At 34.6% G+C, this 24,350-nt stretch overlaps 2 protein-coding genes across 21 annotated transcripts in view; one reads left to right on the top strand and one right to left on the bottom strand.

Moving 5' to 3' along the window:
* The window catches only part of KIAA1468 (KIAA1468 ortholog), a 95,279-nt gene extending 75,795 nt beyond the window's left edge, over positions 1–19,484 (bottom strand). For both annotated transcript variants that reach the window (XM_006913714.3, XM_006913715.3), the window contains exons 1-2: positions 18,705–19,484; positions 931–1,020 (exon numbers count right to left, since the gene is read on the bottom strand). In XM_006913714.3, the coding sequence (XP_006913776.1) occupies positions 931–1,020; positions 18,705–19,233 (619 nt within the window). In that variant the 5' untranslated portion in view covers positions 19,234–19,484. The remainder of the gene's footprint in view (positions 1–930; positions 1,021–18,704) is intronic.
* A 126-nt stretch (positions 19,485–19,610) lies between these two features.
* PIGN (phosphatidylinositol glycan anchor biosynthesis class N) overlaps positions 19,611–24,350 on the top strand; it is an 81,460-nt gene continuing 76,720 nt past the window's right edge. For 2 of the 19 annotated variants that reach the window (XM_025048113.1, XM_025048114.1), the window contains exons 1-3: positions 19,696–19,835; positions 20,692–20,739; positions 21,840–21,870. Coding sequence is in view for 1 of the 19 variants with exons in the window: in XM_025048104.1 (XP_024903872.1) it covers positions 19,719–19,835; positions 21,840–21,870 (148 nt within the window). In the remaining 18 variants the exon portion in view is untranslated. The other 17 variants (XM_025048105.1, XM_025048110.1, XM_025048117.1 and 14 more) reach the window with 16 other exon arrangements.

The following is a 24,350-nucleotide window of genomic DNA, read 5'->3' as shown; positions in this document are numbered from 1 at the left end:
GTGGAAATCAAAATATCTAACTGATGTCTGTCTCCTTTCCCTGTCTCTCTCTAAGCCAATGTCCTATGAAGACTACAGTTCCTACAAAGCAGTCAAGAATGACTCAATGACAGATAACTACAGCCTTGAGGCACCAGAAAGGTACTAGACATTTGACACTTAAGGAGCCAGGGCTGCCACACTGGTAAATGCCAGGGTGGAACCCCAAGCAGAATCCAACTGCCTCATTTGATGTGGGCAGAACACTGGGAGTACTAATTGGTCTTCTGAAGTCCTTACAGATCCAATGGTTATGCCTAGAAGGCAGAACTGGTGAGAGGTGAGGAGGGGAAGGAGACTGGAATCAGTAACCAAGCAACCAGAAAAATGTTTCTTCTTATGGAATGGGTCTCCTGGAGGCCCCTGCAGTACCAACCATTAGCTCTTTATTTTCTGAATCATAGGAAAGTCAGGAGAAGTTTCTGGAGAGATGCTGTGATGGCTAGGGAATACTCAGGACAAAGTTTTATTTACCAACCAGCGCAAAAGTATTTCAACCAATTTTAACAATCACGAGAGTTGTATTGGTGTACAACATGTGACTATCAGCCCTGGTTTGCAGGATCACAGGAATAAGGAGGCCAAGGTCCAACTAACCTTGCACTAAACTATGGCTAATTTAAACCTGTCTTACACCAGTTTTATAACTACATGGCTGTGAATTGTTGGCTATAAACGAAACTCAGCAAAATAACCAGCCACTCATGCCGCCCCTGGAAGAAGAAGTTGGGAAAGTGAAATGTTTCCTGGAGCCAATAAATTAGTAACATAATTTCCTATAATAACTATATAATTAGCATACCAAATTATAGAGGGAAGATAATTCCTCAAGTTATTTTATTATTTCTGAAATAGCAAAGAATCCATATCTGTCTGTATAATCTTACTCACCTGCCACTCTCTCATCTGTTTCCCTGTTACCATCATCTGAATATCTTGCAAAGTCTAAAGAATCAAGGGTACTGATGCTCCCCGCTCTATCTGTAAGAAAGAGAAATGTATAGAAGAATTAAACAGATTTTTACTTAATTACCAAAATAAGGAATTGGAAATCAATTAATTACAATTATTTCCAGTTAATAAAACTATTATTCTAAGATCTAAGGTAAAAGTGCTCATGGCAATTAAACTACTTCAAAATAACTAAATTTTCCATGCCCAAATCCCTGGTTAACTAGTGAATGATGTACACAAAGGGCATATTGCAACCAGCTCATCTAAATACAAACAAACAAACAAACCAACAAAAACTGAAATGAAATTTTTGAGCTGCTGCCTGGGATTTTGCAGATTGACTCTAACAAAATCATTTCTTACTAAAAATGAATAAACACTGTTTGAAAAAATAGAAAAGAATTCCGTGTCCACAACATAACACACACACACTGCCCATCACACAGTCCAAAACTACTTATTACACAAAAACTAGTAAAATGCGACCCAGTCTCAAGAGAAAACACTTATCAACAGGGATCAACCCCCAAAAAATCCAGATGTTACGATTAGCAGACTAAAATTTTAAAATAGCTATAACTATGTTCAGTGAAGTAAAGGAATAAATGCATGCAGTGAGTAAAAGGAATAGGAAATTTTAGAAGAAAAATAGAAACTATAAAAAAATTAGTGTAAATTCTAGCATTGAAAAATGGTTATCTAAAATTTAAAACTCACTGTATAGTTTAATAACAAAATGGAAATATGTCAATGATCTTAAAGATAAATTAATGGAAATGATCCAGTCTAAAGAACAGAGAGGAATAAAGATTGAAAAAATTCACAGAGCCTCAGAGACCTATGTGATAATAGCAAAAGGTCTGACATGTTGGAGTCCACTATAGGTAAGGCAAGAAATGGGACATATACAAATTTGAAAAGCTCAGAGAACACCAAGTAAGATAAATAGAGAACAGAAAATTAGACATATCACAATCAAATTGCTGAAAACCAAACAAGAAGAGAAAATATTAAAAACAACCAGAGAAAAACAACACACTACATATAGAGGAACTATAATTCGAATGACAGCTGATTTCTCATTAAAAAACCATTGAAAAGGAAGAAGTAAAACTATTTCTATTCACAGATGACATGATTTTGAATATAAAAAACTCCTAAAGAATCCAGACCTAATAAATACTTTTATCAATGTTGCAGAACCCAAGATCAACATACAAATATCAATTAAATTTTTATACACAGGTAATGAACAATCCAAAAGCAAAATTAAGAAAGCAAATTCATTTCCAATAACATCCAAACGAATAAAATACTTAAGGATAAATTTAACAATAAAAGTGTGAAGACTTGTACATTGAAAACTATAAGACAGCACTGAAAGAAATTAAGATGATTTAAATAAATGGAAAGACATCCTAAACTCATAAATCAAAAGATCCATATTAGGATAGCAATAATCCATAATATATAGATTCAATGAAGTCCCTTAAATCCCTTTTAAAAAAGTTCTAGCAGGCTTTTTTTCTTTCTGCTTTTGCAAATATTGAGAACCTTATTCTTTAAAGCACCTGACCTTAAAATAGAGAGATTATCCTGGATTATTCAGGTTGGCCCAATGTGCTAGCAAAGGTCCCTATAAGTGGAAGAGGGCTACAAGCCCAGGAGTATGGGCAGCTTCTAGAAAGAGGAAAAGCCTTCCTAGGGCCTCCAGAAAAGAACACAGAACTGCTGACACCTTGATTTTAGTCCATTTAGCCCATCACAAGGCACATTTCAGATTTCTCAACTACAGAATTGTAAAGTAATAAATTTGTATTGTTTTAAACTCATTTGTATTTTCTTTATATAGTAGCCATAGGAAACTAATACAAGAGATGAGTGATTTGATAAACTGGATTTCAACAAAATTAAAACCTTTTGTGCTTTAAAAGTCACCATCGAGAAAGTCAAAATGCAACCCGCAGAACAGGATAAAATATTTGCAAATTGAGCATAGGATAAGGGACTTATATCCTCATAATAGAAAGCACTCTTATAACCCAATAAAAAAAAGTCAGCACAATTTCCAAATGGGCAAAAGATTTGTATAGACTTCCAGATTCAATGGGGCCATGGAAGCCTTCAATCGACAACTATTTTGAACCTAGCCCTAAAGAATAAATGTCCAAGTCAACAAATGAGGAAAAGAACAGACAAGTGTATTATCAAAGTACAAGACAAGTGTGGTATAAATAGTAAAGTTACAATGTACAAAAAAGTTCCAAGGGGCCAGGAAGGACGTTTTATAATAGTTTATAGGAGTGAACCAGGCTATAAATAAAATCAATTTTACAAGGAAATGGCTTCTAAATTATATTTTACACCTGTAGAATTGCTTACTGTTGAAAACTCAGCTTTTTAGGGTGGTTCCTCCTTGGTAAACACTAACTCAATCTTCTACTGTTTACAAGAGAGTACCTAACAACTTAGCTTTCTTACTCAGAAGACATTGTACAATTCTGCAAGTATTGGATCATTATTACAAAAATCTATTGTTGTTAAACTGTATAGAAAACAATAAAGAGATTCAAATATTCAAATTAGATAAAGACATACGGAGCTGTACTTAATATTTGAAAATACTTAATAACCTATTACTATTTTTCAGGCACAATCTTAAGTGCAGGAGATTCTGTCAGCATGACTGACAAGTTCCCTGTTTCTAGAGAATATTCTAGTGGGAAAGAAAGCAATAATTAAGTAAAAAAAGAAAAAAAAATCAGATAATGATCAAAATGGTGTAAAAAAAATGAAGACAAGGCCAGAACAGTAGGTGGCTATAGGCTGAGGAGCAATATTAGCGTGCTCTGGGCAAGCCCTTCTGAAAAGGTGAGACCAGAATGAGGTAAAACAGTTTCAGGCAAACCTGAGTTGAGAACAACAGAGGCCAGTGTAAACAATTTGAAAACAGTCTGAATTTTATTCCAAGTATAATGGGAAACAACAAAAACACACATTTTTAGAAAATCATTTTGGCTGCTGTAAGAAAAGTGGTTTGCAGAGAGACCAGTTAAGAGGCTTTGAAAGTCATGGGAGGTGAGAATTGATCAGATTAGGACTGGAGTGGCAGCAGAATCATGGGAAGTGGTCAGAACTGGGTTATTTTTTGGTGTGTAACTAACAAGTCCTGGTAAAGAAATGCATATGGGGTTAAGTAAAAGAGAGAATACAAAATTACTCTTTAAGACTTATTTTATTGAATGTGTAATTTGGGATGCAAGGGGTGAATGGAGACGCTTCAGAGGTTCTGTGTTTTAAGTGCATGGTGGTGGTGGAGAAAGTCCTTAGCTTTGCCAGATTTTTAAGTGTCCGTAAACAGAACACATTATGTAAACATTCTCACTTAAACACAGAAATCAAAGCTGATACTTATTAAGGGTGTGTATCTAGCTAATGCAAAAAAGGGACAAATTAGAGAGGCAAGGTCAACTCACCAAACTGGCCTACTTCGCATAGTACTTAATGTTTTATATATTGATCTAAGGAAACAGATTATCTGTGTTTAGAAAGCACAATCTGGACAAATAAATCCAAGCTTCAGGAATACAGATTTGGACTCCGCTTGGGACTCCCCTACATCCTTTTAAAACAATTAGTACATGCCAACAATCGAAATGGTTAACTTAGAACAGTTCACCTATTAAGGTGAACTAAGTGAAATTCTACATCCAGCACTCATCTTAGAACATTATGTTTCTATCCAGAGAAGCATTTAATTTCCTGGCAGTTTAACTGCATCTGATAAATAATAATTTGATATTAACTTAAATTTGAAGACAACATAAATAAGAATGACAGAAAACCAAATATTACAGTATCCCTCACGACAGCATTTCATTTAATCGTAACCCAAAAAACATCACATAACAGTAACCACAGTAGTCTCAAGTTCACATTAAAAATGGAACTCAGAAAAACTCAGCAATCAAAAAAAACAAAAACACTGAAATAGACAATATGAGTAAATCTCAATGCTTTAGCTGAATGAAAGAAGCCTTACCCAAGAGTACATACTGTATAACTTCATTTGCATAAAGTTTTACAACAGGCTATAGTAATTAATGACAACAAACTCATAATAGTGGGTGTTGGGAGTGTGGGGTTGGAAGGGGTGGGAACTGACTGACTGAAGGAGCATACAGGAACTTTCTGGAGTGACAGTTAATCTTCCACATATTGACAGGAGTTTGGGTTATCACAGGTGTATGCATTTGTTGAAACATCACATGGTACACTTGAGATTTATATATTTTATTGTCTTTAAATTTTGCCTCAAAAGAAAAAAAAGATTCAAAATATTGAGCTCTAGCTAATGATATGCATGCTAAAGCACTTAGAGGAATTATTAGTGATATCTGTAACTTAATGTAAAATACATAAAAAATAAGACAGATTTTTGGATGCATAGAGAATTGGAGAGATGTACAGATACAAAATAAAACAAGTATAGTAAAAGATTAATTGTAGAATCTAGGTGGTGGGTACATGAGTATAAAAATTCTTTCAATTTTTAAGTTTTAAAATTATCACAATAAAATATTAACAAAAACTTGGATGTACAGAGGGAAAAAAAGTTAAACATTGATGAGGATCCACTGATTCCTAAAATTTAATAATTAAAGTTTTAATGCTGGAAAATAGTTATTATTATCTTAAATGATAAGTTTTTTTTCTCTCCACTGTTTGAAATTGAACCAAAGCTAGGCAATAAGTCAAATAAAGGAAAGAAATTTCAAAATATAGTAGATAAACTTTATAAAGCTTTTTACATATACATCTTTTAAATAGGCAAAAATTAAAATGCTAGACTGGAATAAACCACTAACCTATAAATACACCTGCTTGGTAACTAATACGATCTATTATAAAATGGATGTCCTAGATCAGCATATATATAGTACCTAAAATTTCCAGCTCTTTAAAAATAAATTTATCTAACAACTTTTCTCCAATGTTTTGTAACACAACATAAATAAAAGCTTTCCTCTCTAATTATAATATGCATATTATAAGTAATTATAAAAATATATGTAGAAAACTAGATGAATCATCCTATTCCCACTAAAATTGGGGATAAGATTTAAAAAATTAGGGATATCATTAAAGTTTTCCCAGAATTTTTAGATATTCTTTTTTGAACTCTTTTTCCCATGTCTAAGTACGTGTAGATATTTTTGCAAAAACAGAATGGATACATACAATTTGTATCTTGCTTTTCAAAAATGACACTTATATAGTGAGAATTTGCCATATGATGAAGGCTATTGGTACACATTGCTTAAACTGCTTTCTAAAGTATACATAGCAATCTGAGTTCTACCAACAGTAGTATATAATAGCTGTTGCCAACACTTGGCATTATTTTTAATCTTACCAATGGAACATACTACATATATCTTATTTAATTAGGCATCTCTTTGATTCCTGATGAACATTCTTTGAAAAGTATACTGAACATCTATCTACCGTACACATTGCTTAAACTGCTTTCTAAAGTATACATAGCAATCTGAGTTCTACCAACAGTAGTATATAATAGCTGTTGCCAACACTTGGCATTATTTTTAATCTTACCAATGGAACATACTACATATATCTTATTTAATTAGGCATCTCTTTGATTCCTGATGAACATTCTTTGAAAAGCATACTGAACATCTACCTTTTTGGTGTGTGTGTGTGTGTGTGTGTGTGAATTTTCTATTCACATTCTTTGACCATGTATCTAACATCTTGATTTTCCTGATATGAGTTTGTCTGCCCATGACTGCCTTGACCAGAAACTCCACTTGAGTACCATACTCCGCTGAGTCATATGTCTTAGCTATTCAGTAGCTATTCTGATGTCTCTAACCTGTATATTAAAACATGTACGTCAAATAGGATTAACTTTTATAAACCAATCTTCTAGTGTTGTGATACCAGACCTCTCCGTTTCATTTGTGATTTTCATGGAATGTTAAGTACTAATGTTGGCTGTTGATTTCAGAAGAATATTTTTTATTATGCTAAGTATCTATCTAACGTTTGTTTTCTAAGTATTTCTCTTTCTTCTTTTAATTTCTATTTAATCATACATACATTAGTGCCTATTTGAACACCAAACAGTATTCCTCCATTATAGTATTTCTCTGAAAGTTTCAAAGAAATCATCTATGCAATAGGGAGAGTCCTAGGGGGAAAGCAACCATAGTTTAATAAAACAGAAAGTATTAGTATGATCATTGAAAAATATATTCTAAATATATATATTTTTTAGTTCCAAGTCAACAACTTTATATTCTCTAAGAAAAAGAGCTGGTGCCTTTGTAAATAACAATACTATGATGTCATAAAATTAATGTTCCAATTCATTAGAATTTATTACACCATGTCAGAAAAAAAATTTAAAGTAGAAAGCAATTTCAACTTTTATTTGGACTAGCCTATAACAGATTTTGTAAATAAACCGTACTTTGAATTTTAAGACTAATATGAGGTAATATATAGTCCCAAGATAAATACGCTTCTTTAGATGCAGTCACAATATTTTTCTGGGGTAAGGAAATACCTTTCAAAATGCTCTAATACAAAAGGAGTTTGGAAAAATTAACCTGTTTAATTAAGAAAGAAACTATCATATTCTAATATGAAGTACACTACAAAGCATTTCTTCAAATTCCAGGATTATATAACTTCTTAATAATTCACTTCATAGTTAGAAACTAAATGATCAGGGACTTTCATCGTAGTTGGCAAACTGGTAAAACCTGTATGCAAGTTTTATTTAGTCTGAAAACTAAATCCATTATACACAGTGTGACTATATGGCATGCAGACTGATTTTATAAATCACATGCTTAAGTAGTCTTATTTATATTTACATTTAATATTTTAGTATTGATAAAATGTACTTTTACAAGAGTTAAAAATATTAGTCTCAGATCTTTCAAAAGTTATCTTTTATCTAAATTATATAGCACTTTAAGAGCTAAATGTATCAGAAAAATTGACCAGCCTTTGAATGGTAAAGAGTATCAGTTAATTCAATTAAACACTTATTGAACAACTACTGTGTGCCAGGTTACTGACAGGAAAGTACAGCAAAATATTAAAGAATAATTCTTTAAAGGATGTGTATATAAAAGTCCATGTAGAGGTGTTGTGTATGCTTACATGCACATTAAATGTTTTTGTAAATACACACAGTAAGTTATTAATAGCAATTTGACTCTGAGAAGTAGAATTCAAATTTTTCACTACATACTCTGTACTGTTTGAATTTTGTTTTCATTTTGGTATTTTTCTCCAAAGGCATCTAATACTTTATAATAGGGGCATTTTATAATTCAAAACTCATGAAAGTACCCAATTCACAAAGAATAGAAAGGAAAATGGTATCAAGAAATTAGCTTTAAAATTCCAATTTTTTGAGCAAAGATTATTTACTAAACCATATCTAAAAAAGCTATGTCATGGTAAATAAGAAACATATAGTATATTAATTCAATAAATAGATAATAAATTTACCTTACTTTAAAACCTGAGGTTGCATATAAACATTTTTGTTATCCACTTAAAGATGGATATCAGAGATCTGCCAAGAGCAAAACTCACATTTATATTTTCTGATTCTCACTTCTCTAATGCTGAGGCTCAGTTCACTGACCCCTATATTCAAAATATTTGAAAGTGAGAGGTAATCTTAGAACTAGTCCACCCCTCATTTGTACAGATGAGAAAATTGGGTTACGTATTCAGTCAATGAATATTTACTAACCCACAGTGGGGAATAGAAAGATAAAATTCAGGAAGACTTGGTTCTTGCCTTAAATCAGCTTATAAGCCACTGGAATTAAGCCATATACACAAATAAAAAATGACCCAATCAGATCATTTTATGTTAAAGGTTACATTAATCTGTGATGTGAGCAAGCTAGAAGTCAAATCTCCTAGATTACAGTCTACCTTTTCTTTGTCACAAGATTTAAACTTAAGAAGAGAAACACAGACTTTATTGGCAAACTATTCACTTAAGTTAAAATTTCTATAATGCTGGATGATTTTACTGTATGAATGGCTTTCAGGTAAAGAGGATTATTATTAATAATAGTTATTATGATATTTCACATTTTGACCACTTACTCTGCACCGGCTGCAGATAACCTTACCTGATGACCTTCATAAACAACCCCCTTTAATAGAAGCCGTTACCATCTGCATTTTACAGTAAAGGAAACAGACTATCCACAGTTGTGCAAGTAGGAAGCGTCCGAGTAGAAATATGAACTCAAGCTCTCTAATGCCAAAGTCTGAGCTTTGAACTAGTTCCCTTGAACAATACGTAAGAGCATGCAAGTTCAGATCTCCCAGATTACAGGAAAACTGGGCTTGATATTGTGAATGGCCTCAGAAAGACCAACGTTGACTCAGCTTTGTAATATGCTATAGAAGGAAAAGCTAATTTTTCACAAGGAACATTTCAAACTTACATATTTCTAGGATCTGACCACCTAAAGATCATTTCTTCAACATAACTTCAACGTTTATTCAAAGCTTGTTTGCCAGACACAATACTAAGCACTGGTGACACAGAGATAAATAAAACAGGTCTCTTTTCTATACTCAGGCTAAATAAAAATTTATAAATTATCTTTTAGGCATTTGTGCCATGTATGAAAAAAGACAGATATATGAGACGTGAACTCCAACTATCGTCCTTAAAAAGAATCTGGTTAGTTAAAACAACACAAAAAATTTTCAATAATACTAACACATTCACAGGTCTCTATATAATGAATTTCTATAAGGAGACAGATTAAAAGTAAAACAAGTTTAGAGGATTGAGAGATCACTATGGGCTGGAGAAGCTTTAGGGAGAGGAGGAACTATAAACTGGACCTTTCTTTAAGGATACACAGGATCTGGAAAAAAGAAAAGGAGGACAGAGGATAAGTATTCCAAGAGGAGAAATAATAGGAGCAAAGGCACCGACTCAGGAAAGTATAAAACATGTTCAAGAGTCATTGAGTAAACAATGTGAGTACAACAAAGATTTTGTATATAGACAACATGGTTGAAAAGGCAAAAAGAAGCAAAATTATTGGGAGAATGTTATATATATTCATAATAAAATATTTTAAAGCAATTTTTCATATATTCCACAAAAATGGGAAAAATTCCTAAGCAGGTTCATAAATTCTTTTTTCTATAATATATAATTTTACTAATAAAAAAGGGTTGGAAAAAGTTGCTTTGAACAGGAAGAAGCAATTTAAAAAGGTTTTAGAGTGACAGGAACAAATAAATTTTAAAATCAAGAAAGAATAAGGATGGAAGAAGAGATTAAAGGCACAGGAATCAGTTACAAGACTAAAACTGATGACCCAGCTATGAGCTAAAGGCCTAAACTAAAGCAGCACACAAGCACAGAACTGATAGATGGTTAAAAATAACACAGACAATATGATGACACTACTGTGAGCAATCGCCTACAACAGGACCGGCTGGTTTCAAAAACAAATGAATATCATTTCAGACCTGGGGATTTTTGAAATAATAGGTAGGAAAATCTGGAAGAAGTCTACACCCATGATTGCACTATGGTCTCCTCCTTCTTGAGGCTTAGTCATGCTCTACGACTGGACCAGAAACTTATAGATAACCATGCAAGAAAGCTTCAAGATTGAAAAAGGGAGAACAAATTAATTCAGCCTTGCAAAATTACTTCAGAAGAACAACTGGTGACTATATTTGGCTCAAATTCGAGTCTTAGTTGATCCTAGAACTACATGTAAAATATGCATGTCCTGATTTGGAGTAAGATAAGTGCTGTGAAGTGGACACCTTGATGAAATTAAATGCTTTGGGCACATTATTCACTTCTGCTTAATGCGGTGCTATAGTTAGTCGCTTTATTTTTGAAATGATCAAATTCGTACTACCCGCCTTGCCTTTTGCATTAAGAAGATTGGCTACTCTGATAGAGTTAATAAGATGCATGTACTCTGAATGAATTACTAAGATAGTTTGCCTGATCATATACTAAAATGATCTGAGAACTTTTGCTGAGCTCAAAGTTGACATAAAACAGTAGTTGTGGTGTAATGGAGAGTGCAGGCTTTGAAGTCAGTGATCTGGGTTGGAATGGATGTTTTGCCACTTAAGACATGATATGTGGTAAAATATAATAAAAGGACCTACAGAGAAAAGGTAAACCCCTGTGCCCATCTCCCAACCAGCAGCAACAGTTATTGTTTAGACTCTTCTGTATGTATCCTTTTAAAATATGCTAGGCATATGCAAATTTCTCCCTTTTTGTACATAAATGGAAACATCTATATTGGCTGCATTTTAATTTGTTCAATTTATCATACAATTTAGTGATCATTTCATATCAGTACAAGCAAATTATCTATTTCAATTAACTAATAATTTACTGTTGGACATTTGTTTTCAATCCTCGATATCTTTACTTTTAAATGATATTTTAATAAATCTTGGTTCAACTATTCAATGCAAATAAGCAGGTCTATTAATTATAGAAATAAAATTGGAGATTGAAGAGTCTGGTGAGAACAAAGACTCATAAATCACCTATCAATATAAGCTACCTTTTTAATACGGGCATCTTATTTAAATGTTTAGTAGATGCAAATTAGTATTCTAACTATGTGACTTATTAAAGGGTATAAAATGCAAATGTTCATCGTTAAGAAATGATAAAATGTGACTAGAGATTTTGGTGATAATTCATAACTTTCATCATTCCACCTTGCAGTCTTTGGTTGACTGTCTTTACTCACACATTTACCCATGAAGGAAAAAAAAAAAAAAGCTTCAATTGTAGAAGAATGCTTAAAAGGAGCTACTCCTAACTAGAAAAACCAGGAAATTTGACTATTGCTAAGTACTTTTCTAATGGTAATTCTACTTCTATACACATATACAGAATATTTAGCAGACATGCATAAAATGCAACAAAAAACTATTGGTATAAAATAGTTTTGTTCACTTGAAACATGCTAAATATATCCTAAAAGAGATCTGTGTCAACATTATACTAAGAATTATCAGTATATTAGTATAGTATAATCTTATTGTGAAGATTTCCTTTCCAAACAGAACTGATCTTCCCGGTTACGAATAACAATAGGAGACTGAGAATAGATAAATTGGTACATGTGTGACCAATAGTTTGTGAGCAAAGAATGACATTTTTTGCTGTTATTTCTGCAAATTTAATTAATAGACTATGTAAGACACTAATATTCAATATAAGGTAACAGAAAAGGTAGACACAAGCCGGATACATACGAAGAAATAACTTACTATGCAAAACAATCTTTGTATTCATATACTAGAGGGAAGTTGGTATTTCATGTCACAAAAACTCTGTTCACACTGCACAGGTTATAGGATTAGAAGCCAATTAATGATGGAACAATAGAGTCAATTTCCATTACAAAATTTCCTTCTTTTGCCATAATCACATGCAAAATTTGACAAAACACAGTATATACAATTTTAAAGCTTATTTAAAAGTGCAAAACACCACATAACCGCCAGCCAATATAAACTGCTATAACACTTTTCATATAAATTTCAAAATTTTAAAAGAAATACGACATTCATGTTCCTATTGTTTCTCTCCTCAAAGGCAATCACAAAAGTCAATACAATTTAATACAGCAACATGTGATGGATGAACTAAACATGTAGTAATCACCTCACCCCCCCACACACACACGTGTGTCAATCATTATGCTATACAACTAAAACTAATACAATATTATATGTCAATTACATCTCAAAAAAAAATTGCAATATTGAAACAAATACTCATAGGATAAGGGAGTTAAAGTAGATCAACCCTAAACTAATGCAAATCCCAAAAAAAGTCAATCAAAGAAGTACTGCATTCAAAATATGGCCAAATAGTGAAACATCATTTAAATATCAACAAAGATAATTTTAGTATAATTTAGAAACCATAATTTATCATCAACTCTCACAGTACTTATCAGTAGAAGTCAGTAAAAACTACCTGTTAAGAAAAAAATAGGCTGTTAATAAATCCATCACCACATGAGCCCTTTCTCAATTGATATTTGTAATTTAGATTTAAGACTGTATTTTTAGACTAAAGTAAATGTTCTTTTTCAGTTGATCATCATACAACCATGGGGAGGGAGGGGTGACCCAGTTAAAAGTCACATAAAAATACATTAACCAAATGCATATTTTGATCTAAAAATACTAATCAACAAAATGAAAATTACACTAATTCTGATTGGTTTCTTTTCTAACCAAGTTTTTAAAAAAACAAACAAGCACACATTCTGTTGATCATCCCTAACTTTCTTGTTTGAACATCAGAAAGTGTAGCTTTAAGTGTGGACAGAAAAAAGGTCTGTTTTCCCTGATTCATACTCCTATCTTACTTCCTTTTAGCCAAGCACCACAATGACTTGAAACATCATACTTCATTTTTACCCAAATATACTTTATTAAGTGGAGAGTCAGATAATGGTAAGCATGTTCCCAGAAGATGTTTTAAACAAGGCAAAATATAAAATAAGTAGTATCTTCTCTTTAACCCCACTTCCTTTTCCTTACTCAAGATAAAAGAGTCTAAATTCGGCCAAATAACAAAGTTACTATTTATTCAAAATCTCACCCATCCTTGAGGGTCACACTTAAATTTTACTTTCTCCACAAGGGCCATTTCATTACCATAATCAATAATGATTTTTCTATATCTTACACTATTATCTGTATGTCAGAAGATTATTCTAGTTCTTCACCTGTCAGTCTTGCCTCTCCACCAAAAACATGCATTAAACATCTTCTGGATCCCTACAATCCTTAACTGATCAATGCAAAATAATGAACACCAACTATATTCCAGTCACGCTGCTAGGCAGCGAGAATATGTGACTAAATTTCCACAAGAATAATTTTGAAAGTACTGGAAAGGCATAAGCAAGAAAAATAACAGTTATGCAAGAGATAAATTTAAGAATGCATATATTCCAGACAACAGTAGAAAGTCTCATTCGGTGAAAAGCATTAAACCTAATACATTTTAGAAATATTCTGTGGATATTTTCTCTCTCAGAAGCCAGAGGAAGCACTAAACCCAATTTCAATCTCACAGGCAGGAACTACTTTCTAAAGTGGAAGAGATGGAAACTTTGGAAGTTTATGACATCTTAGTACTGGTGATACTGAAAAAGGAACACTGAGCACAGTAAGATATGTACTCTTTGAGAGTTTTGAGAAAAAATAGAATCATGAAACATAAAATTTAAAAAGGAAGATGACTCAAGAAGGCTCGCAAGTGAAATTATCACATTCAATCATAAATCACTACATTCTGATAAGTTAGTTCCCTTATAAAAATTGAAAGCATAGTAAATACAGAATAAAAGAAATTCATCACTGAAAGGCATAAGTTATTGGTCTTTCTCATTTGACCATCTACTGTCTCTACTGTCCATAACACCATTCGAGTGAAATAAAGGCTGTACTCCTATCCACAGCTGGTCCCTACACCTGTGCTCCCTATACCTACACTCATCCTAAGAAAATATAGTCCAATTTTGATTAGAGCTCTATGGCTTCAAGTGGAATCAGTACTCCTCTGCCTAAGATACTACAATCTGCTCAGTGTTAATCAATGACACTGACAAAATTTTTATTTTGCAATCTAATTGGAAAGCAAAGCAATTACTAAATGGAAGTTATTTTGGCTCAAATGACAAAAATACAGGGAAAAATATATATATAAGTAATGTGAGTATGTAGTCAAGTAATATTGAATATAAAAGATCGAATTAGTTCATCAACCAGATCTAGTAAGAACATTGTGACGATGTGACAATTTATCAAACACTGAAAATGCCTCAGAGCATTTGTTAAAAGTAATTTATTTAGTTAATAGAAATTCTACTGAAAATATCAAACTTATAAAGCTATAATTCCCTTAATATTTGAATGTTTTATTAACATGGACTATTATTCTAGTCAAGAAAAAAGATTAAATATAGTATGAAGATTACTAAAGTATTTTAAAAGCACTACTATATAGTACTAACCTACGTCAACAGAGTTTTAGGTAAATAGTTCAATAAATCTTGAATTGTTTTTAGACAACATTAAATAAAGAAAACTACTGTTAATTACACATTTATTATTAAGTATTATTCATTTTCAAATCAGACATACATCAATCAAAATATATACAAAAACAAATCAAAATACTTTAATGTTTTACATATTCCATACTACTAATATTTATAGTTTATAATCAACCAAAAAGTTGTTATTGAGAATTATAAATCATAACCCACTAACAACAATCAACATGCTAGAATCATATATAAAGAATTGTATATAAAGGATCTTTAAAACCAGGCAGTAATCCAAATCCTAGAGAAAGATTCATCCTTAGAATTTCTAAAATACAATTTGTGATCAAGAGCTTAGTCAAAATCTTCAAAACATGGTACTAAGGAGTTTTACAGACTCATTTTAGAATTTATTTTCTAACTGGATTAAGCCATTTACAAGCATCGATATTTCGATATAGACAATGCATTTGTATTGAAACTGTAATAAAGTTTGTAGTAAATGCACATTTGTAGTTGGAATTTTTAAGAAATAGTTCTTTTTATGATACATTTATTAAAATAGAAACCTACTATTAAAGATTTAAATGTAAAAGTTAAAATTGTAAAACTTCTAGAAGAAAATATTGAAGAAAAATTTTGCAACTTTGGGGTAGGCAAATATTTCTTATATAGGCTATAAAGAGCATGAATCATTAAAGAGAAAAACTGATTAATTGCACTTCATGAAATTAATAACTTTTGTTCTTAAAATAAACTAAAAAATAAAAAGACAAATATTGGGAAAAAATATTTCTAAACACATATTGATAAAGGACTCAAGTCCAGAAGATATAAAAAACTACAACTCAAAAATGAGACCAAACAAAACAAAACAAACCAAAAAACCCAATAACAAGAAAAAACACCCTAATTAAACAATCAGGGAAAATATACATGCACAGATATTTCACAAAAGTAGATACACTAATGGCAAAAAGCTCAAAAGGAGCTCAGCATCTCTAGTCTCTGGGGAAATGAAAATTAAAACCACGGGCACCATAACACTCTCAATAGAATAAGTTAAATAAAAAGCCTGAAAACACCAAGTGTTTGGGGGCTTCTCATACACCGTAATGGTAATTTTACATGGTACAACCACTCTAGAAAACAGTTTGATGATTTCTTATAAACTTAAATACATACTAACTATATAATCCGGCAATTTTATTCTTTGGCATTACCCAAAAGAAATGAAAACATATGTTCATGCAAAATTTGTACAAGCATGTTCAAGGCAGCTTTATTCACAGCTTTCTAAAACAAAAAAAAAAAAAAACCAAAAAAACCCAAAACCAAAACCAAAACAAAAAACCAAAAATCCCCACAAATGTCTAACAGAGGAATGAATAAATGAACTACTAATACACACAAAAACATGGTTAAATTTAACAAACATTACGCTGAGCAAAAGAAGCCAGACAGAAAATATACGCTCTATGATTCCATTTATATGAAATTTTTGAACAGGCAAAACTTATGTATAGAAATGGTTCTCAGTCAGGAAATGTACATTCCTTCTCTGGTTGATGCTGGAGACATGTTTGGTTGTCAAAGCTTTGGGGGATGTTTTTGGTATTGGTTGCAACTGGCATGTAGTGGATAGAGGCCAGGGATATTGCTAAATATTCTTGAAAATATTGTGTGTGTGTGTGTGTGTGTGTGTGTGTGCATGCACATGCATATATCTCCAGTACCCAAAACAGGTGCAAATAAATGAGGACATAGAAAAGCAGAGGTGCACATGACTATTTGTAATTAAATTGTGATGTTTTTGGTCACAGGACTTATTCCAAGAAACTATAAAAATGTAAAATGTAAAGGCAATTAGAAGTAAACTTTTACCCTAAAACACTGCTAAAATATTTACGGTCTAAATTATAAATTATTTCTATACAAAAAGTTTTGGGACAAATTTTCACTATAAACAGTGATATCAATAGCAAGGTAGGCTAAAAAGGTTAAAAAATTCTTTTAAATTAAACAGAATAAAGTTATGAAGAATAACCAATTTCATTATAATAATACAGTAGAAAAACAGCAGATGCAATCCAGTTAGGCTCAACAATAGGCCAGGGACTGTATAAAGTGTAAGGATATAAAAATTTCCCTGTAAAAGTGACTCTCTACTGGAGAAAAATGATATTGTTGACAAATCAAATACAAAAGTTTTAAAGGCTATAGTTGAGGTTTGACAGTAGCGCAATGAGAGAAGCAACTAAGCAAGCATGGGGAGTAAGGAAAACATTTACAAAGATGTCATTTGAGCTGGGTCCTGAAGTGGTAGAGCTTGTCAGGTGAAAGTCATTATTAGATAATTTAGAAATCTTCAAACAAAAAACCCAACTATTATACAGAAATTTTGTTACACTTCTTTGTTACATTTTATTGTCTTAAAGGCCAGCAATGAGAAAGACCTCTTTCTGAAGAGGAAGATTATCCTACATATTGAGTAAGGAAATTACACCCACTGAGAAAATTCCATATCCAAGAGGGAAAACTAGGATTTATTTTACATTGATAAAATATGCACTCTTAGCACTTTCAGTACATCTAACTTCGGCAATGTAAGTCTCTGGCACCATTCAAATGTATAGAGACAAAATTAGGCTAAAATTAGACTACAATTTTGTACATTTAACATGTTAGTAAATTCCAGTTGGCCTCATATAACATACTAAAACATCTCATATCATTACTAAGGGAAAATCTAAGATGCCTCCCAAAAGAAGATACTGGGAATCCAGTATACATCCTTGAGAGTATGTTTTCAAGCCATAAGAAATGCTTATAAATATAGGATGAATGGGGTAAACTATTACTTGGTACTGCTAAAAGTAAATTTCTAACTTATGCAGAACAAAAAGCCTGCAGGGTGGTGGGACCACGAGATAGACTGCAGGCAGAACTTGCCTACCCTGCTCCCTAGATTGCCTGTAATTTTGGAGACTACTGAAATGAAGGCATTGAAACTGAATTTAATTGACTTTAAACGGAACACATTTTATGCAGTAGAAAACCCAATTTTTGAGTGAGAAAGTCATCCCAAAGACAAAGGGTCTTCAACGGATCTGACTTTGCGGAGAGAGCAACATTTCTCATTCTTTCCTCTCTCTTGACTTTCACTCAAAGAATTACTGCAAACAATTTTAAGAAACACCATTTCCTGGTAGTGGCGATTCGGGGAATTGGAGAAAAAGGAAAAATGATTAAAGCGATAAGTCAGTTTGCAAGGGAGCCTTCTGGAGTCCCGCAACAGCCAGTGAACTAAAAATGCTGGATATTTTTATAGAATACCGACATCAACAGGGAAGCCAGGTGCAAGTGCAAGTCCAGCCTAAGGCTGGAGGCAGGCAGAGAGAGCAGCCACTGCCAGATCCTTTTGCTTCCACCACAAAAGACACTCATTCCTGCAACTGTCTCTCTGAAACATTCCCAGTAATCAGTACCCGCTCAGGAATACCCCCCTCCCCCACAATCCTAACAACCCTGCGGGAGAGACAGGCTGTGTTCACTTACTGAGCTGTCCCCCGCCCGACGTCGTACTCGGCTCCCGACCTCCTGCGCCTCCAACGCCGACTGCTCCAAGGAGCCCCGGCGCCCCTATCCCAGGAGGGGTCCCACTCTGCCTCTCGAAGTTGCCCGGATTAGAGAAGTAGTCGCGCAATCGAGGCAGCTCGCGGCCGCTCTCTAACAGCTCGGTGTGCAGCTCCAGGGCAGTTAGCAAGTACTGATCGCGCAGCAGCTGAGCCGCGATCGCATCAATTGACAATCGGGTCGAGGTCTCCCCACTGCACCCCAGTGCCACTGCAGCCGCCGCCGACTCCCCAGGGAGCCCTGGTCTTGCACTGCTCCCTAAGGCCACAGGATCCTGGGGCGATAGCGAGTCCGCAGAGCCAGGATCTAGGCCGCCCCCGGAACCCAGCCGAAGTCCTGCCCGCCGCTCCTCGGACGTCGCTACCTCGTCGTCGTCCTCGTCCGAGTCACTGAGGAATGGATTCACGCCACCACCACCGCTGCCACTACCTCCAGGCGCCATCGCCGCCATCTTATTCTGTCAGGAGTGTGGGGCACCTCCCTGACTGGCTGACAGGCCGCAGTCTGAATCCTCCCTAAATCTCAGCGGGCACTGCGTACTCCCACAGCTCCGGCCTGGCCACGTCCCGCCTCCCCACCTGATGACCAGGCGTAGGCTCACAGGCAAAAGGTCCAGATGCAGCAGCACTCACTGCCTCCGCCGCTGCTGCAGCACCAGCGCCCGGCTCTGCAGGCGTCTTCCTGGTCTCCAGTCTCGCGAGAGATGGCGCGTGCCCCGCCTCCGTCCCGCCCCCACCCCGCCCCAGCTCCGTCCGCTCACAGCTCCAGTGAGCAAAGCCGCTCTGGGCTCAAAGGCAAAACCCCGCCCCTACTCCTGTGTGATTGGTCAAAGGAAGAAGAGGGGTTGGAGTTACGGAGGGCTGGTCCTAGAATTATCGCGAGATGAGTCGTTGGCCAGGTAAGTGTTGGGGGGCGTTCCGCGGTTGAGAGGCGTTTATGACGCTAGTTGAGGAACGTTCTCTTGGCTATCCTTTCAGAGGAGAATTCGGCAGAAGCGTTGGGTCTTGCCTTCGCACTGAGGAGGCCTCATTCCCGAGATCAGGCCTGAACCGGGTAAGCCCCAGGTAAAATCCGGGGACCAGCGCGCAAAGGCGCGGTGGTGGAAACTGGCCCCCTACCCGCGGACACGCGGCTGCCTTAGCACACTTCACTTTTTCTTACTGTTTGCTGCCTGTTCGAGATATTTTCTCAGCACGTGTAGCGGGTACTCAGGGAAGTGGTTAGAAATTGGCTTCGTTTCTCTTCCTCCACTTGCCAGCCATGTGCCTGCTTGCCCTGGAGGCCTAGTGACAGCACCGGCTTCTGCACTTCTGGAGAGCGCCTTCTCGCCGGCGAGTTAGTGCTATAAAAGGGCAGGATGGGGTGGGGCGTAGGAGATGGAGAGAGTAAATGGAAAATGATAGTCTCGACTTGGATAACAAACTGTTGGGAGCTCGATAAACACTTAGCATTTAATACACAGTTTGCACAGCAGGGACCTTTCCAAATATCAAATGCAGCACTATCAGCAGAGAAGTAAATTTAAGCCTAGAAACGTTCATTGGTCTGGCAAACTCAACGCCACTCACAAGTATTCAGAGGAACTAAAATCAAACGTCCAAAGCCATTCTTTTCCAACTATGCCTTGGATCTTGTCCATTAGGCTGAAATTCACGTATTGACTGTGAAACTTAACTTAAAACTTAGACGCTTTAGACCCTTTAGATTTTCTTTATCAAATGTTAGCACATAAAATAAGTATACTAAGTTTGGAAGTTTATCTTTGATGTCACTTCTTATAATCCGAGGTGGTAAATGGGATATTAGTTTCTAGCCAACAATATTAGAGTGCTGTTCCTAAGAGCTGCTATTTTCTTCACATATAAATTGCCACTTTTGCAGGTTTAAGATGTCCTTTCTCTCTTTATAGCTTCCTTTAATCACTGAAATAAATAGGCAGCAGTAATTCTGTTGTCAGGTAAGTTACATTGAAGCAGTAAAGTATCTCCTTTAGCTCTGTGGGAAAATTAAAATAGAGCATTCCTAATAACTTTAGATCAGGTTATTGGTTTACGTTTAATGACATGCCAATAGTAAAGTGTAGGCTGTAATTCCAGTTTCCCCAGGCTCAGTAAACTAAAATTTTCGTTTGAATGACGTTTTGTTTTGTTTTCTTTTGTTTTTGCTAGAAGTTGTTTCTTCGTTATTAGTACTAAGAATTTGAAAATTTTTATAGAACATTAGCTACTAATGTTCCAATCATAAATTGAAGAAAAACATGAAAAAAATCCTCGATCTTGGGGATTTTATCAGAATAGCTAATGCTGTATCTTGTCACGTATTTCTTAGCAAAAAGGATTGCTGATTCTTATTGTAAATGAATTTGCGAGAGATTGAAAATGGGACCAATTTCTGGAAGAGGAATGAGAGGGATTCGTGAATGGCATGGAAAGGGCATGATTAGAAATGGATAGTTTATACACAATATTTCCATTTCTGTGATGGAGAATTTTAGAAATCTCCTGCACTTAAGATCCCTGGGGAGGATCATTCTTATCAGATGGAACTGCCTAAAGTTTATATCCCAGTTATACCAATTATTTGCTGTGAGACCTTAAAAAAGTTACTTCTCTCAGTTTCACTTACATTCTTCTGTCAAGGAGATAACGAAAGCAGGTAGAATTAGGAATGTACTTGTCACAGTGCCTGGTACTTAATGTTGTTATTATAGTCAGTTATCAGTTAATGCAATATTAGTATATTTTGAGAATGTTTTACAGGTTTTTAAAAATAAAACTAATATCGACTGTTTAGCAGCTAAAAAGCAATTTAGCAGCTGGAAAAAGCAATTAAGTCAGTAAAGCCTAAAGAGAATACCTTTAATTTAGGGTCTGACTTCTGAAATGTAAGTTCTGACTTCTGAAATGTAAGTTGAAAATAGACTTAAAATATATCCGCAGAGAGTTGTAAGAAGCTGGATGTAGGAGTTCTTCATGATTTGGCTTCTGATACAAATCTGTAGTTTCTCGATTCTACTTCATAATTCTAATCATGGACTTATTTATGTGACCTACCAAGCCCGTAACAAATCAACCGGCCAGTCTTCTCGGTAAGTACATCTCTTTTCCACAATACACAGAGGTTTATTTATCAATTAAAATGTTTAAGAAGTAGCACACATGTTAGAATATTAATAATTGCTGATTGTTAATCTACTTATAATTTATTAATATGTTGAGAGTTTTTTCTGCTTAGTGAGATTTGCATTAGTGTAGGTATTTACAGCGAATGTTTTATTGAATAAACAGGTACCTCAGTGAAGTTTGTATCTTACCGATGAAGATGCAACAGATTGCTTTTTTTTAAGCACTTCAATCATTTTAGTGTTTAAAAATTATTTTTGGTTTTCATAGTCTTAAACACAAGTAACATTTTAAATGCAAGTTTTGGTTGACTTAAAGTTTTAGAAATATCTATTTTTTTTGTTTTTTAATATGTAGTAAACATTCCATAGGCATAAATTTTTATTGGTACAAGATTTTTAGTAGTTATTCATTTATTTTGAGAGGTTTCTAAATGATTCAACCGTGACAAAGTTTTCTTTTTCAAGAAATCTGAATAAAATGTGATTCTGTTTAAAGAGAAATGTTAATAATATTGCTTAATATTTATGTTCTTAGCAGTAATAAGTAGTATGTGAAGAATATTTTGGAATCACTGTAGTAAATGACTTAAGCATAAAAGTTATGTATCTTTTTAAAGTATCCCAAATCTTCACAGTTCATGGAGAAATAAAAAGAGAAGCAAGGCAGCCTCTAGTGGCAATAGTGCATATTACATGTACCTTTGAAATGATAATTCTAAATTATTTATTTAGTAAACCTTTGAGTCCTTACTAAGTGCCTAGGACTGTGATGAGTGCTGGAGAAGCCCTGTCTTGCTGTCATGAAATTATGGTTAAGTGATAGAGACAGGCAGTAATCGAAATACTCAAAAATATCGCTATGTAATTATAAACTGAATAAAGGTTTTAGTTTCTGATTTGTACAAGCAGATGTTACTAGACAATGGGATGCGAGAGGATGGCGGGTAGGTTGAAAGTGATTGTACTTATTAAGGTCTTATAGGAAGCATAGGCTACATAAAGAAATAGAAGAAGGCCAGTGTGGTGAGATGCCATAAAGCAAGGAAGCGTGCTTTGACACAAGGCTAGAAAGGCAGGCAGAGGCCAGTCCATGTAAGACCTTATTAATCATATTAAGGACTTTAGTTTTGATTATGATGTGGGAGAGTCACCGAAGGATTTTACATAAGGGGTGAGATGTTCAGATTTACATTTTGAAAAAAGCAAAACAAAAAACCCCCTACATGGCTCTACAGCAGAAGAATAGGTTATAAAGAATGACTCCTAGTTCTCTGATTTGCATACCTGGGTGGAAGAGAGTTAGGAAGGTTCCTATAGAAACAAGTTTCATGGTGGGGTGGGGTGGAGTAGGATATCATGAGTTTGGTTTTAAACATAATCAGTTTGCATTTCTTTGAAATATCCAAGTGGATGTGTCAAGGTTGGAGTTACATATGTGGATTCGAAGGTATAATTTGTTGAGACTTTTGCATATGGTTGATAACTGAAGCCAAGGGTATGTTTAAAAATGTCTCAGTGAAAAGTATAGACTGAGGAGAGGAGAGGGCCTGCGACCAAGTTTTGTGTAACTCCAAAATTCACTGACCAAATAGAGACCGTTCTACATTAGTCTTTATCAGATAGAGACCATTCTATGTAGGATGAAAACCGGAGAAATAATGTTCACAGAAGCCAGGAAATGAGAGCAACTTTTTTTTTTTTTTTAAAAAAAGCATGGTTCACAAAGACAAATTGAATGGATAAGCCATGCAAAATGAAGATTAAAAAATAGGTGTTGGATTTTGCAGTCGTATTTACCTTAATGAAAGCTTTCTCTCTGATGGAATGGAAACGAAAGCTCAGTTTAGGTCATTTGAGAACTAGGTGGTCAGGTAAAAAGAATTTGTATTCAATATTTTCAAGAAGTTTGGAGCTATTGGGGAGAAAAGGGCAGTCAATGCCTTAAAAAATTTTTTTTATTGAGCTTTATATTTGTGACCTGTATCCTTGTCATAGATATGGCTTAATTCATTTTCGATGTTGCATAACATTTCATTATGAATTGTTGATGTATGACCATCCAAACCTATAGAGAATTTTTATAAAAATTTATTTGCACCAAATAGAGGATACACCTGGAAGCAAGATCTAACCAAACTGAGAAAAATGCTTCTCGAAGTGAGTTTGTAGCTTCTTTTATGCATTTGGAATTAAGGAGGGAATGTATGGGAGATTACAAGAAGGTGGGAGAAAGCAAAGCTCTGACTGGAATACAGGATAGTTAATAAGATGCTGTGCTCCCTTGAGGGTGGTTTCGGTTGAAGGGTCTGAAAAGAGGCATTTTAAAGGTGTGTTAACCTAGATGCATAGCAGAGATGGACAGGGCTTGCTTAAGACAAAGATAAGCCTTTTACTAAGGAAGTTGTATGCCTGGAATGTGACTACCCACCAAGACCTGCCCATTT

The sequence above is a fragment of the Pteropus alecto genome, unplaced genomic scaffold (genome assembly GCF_000325575.1).
Source record: "Pteropus alecto unplaced genomic scaffold, ASM32557v1 scaffold14, whole genome shotgun sequence".
Lineage (NCBI taxonomy): Eukaryota > Metazoa > Chordata > Mammalia > Chiroptera > Pteropodidae > Pteropus > Pteropus alecto.
This window is presented reverse-complemented; position numbering and strand designations above follow the sequence as displayed.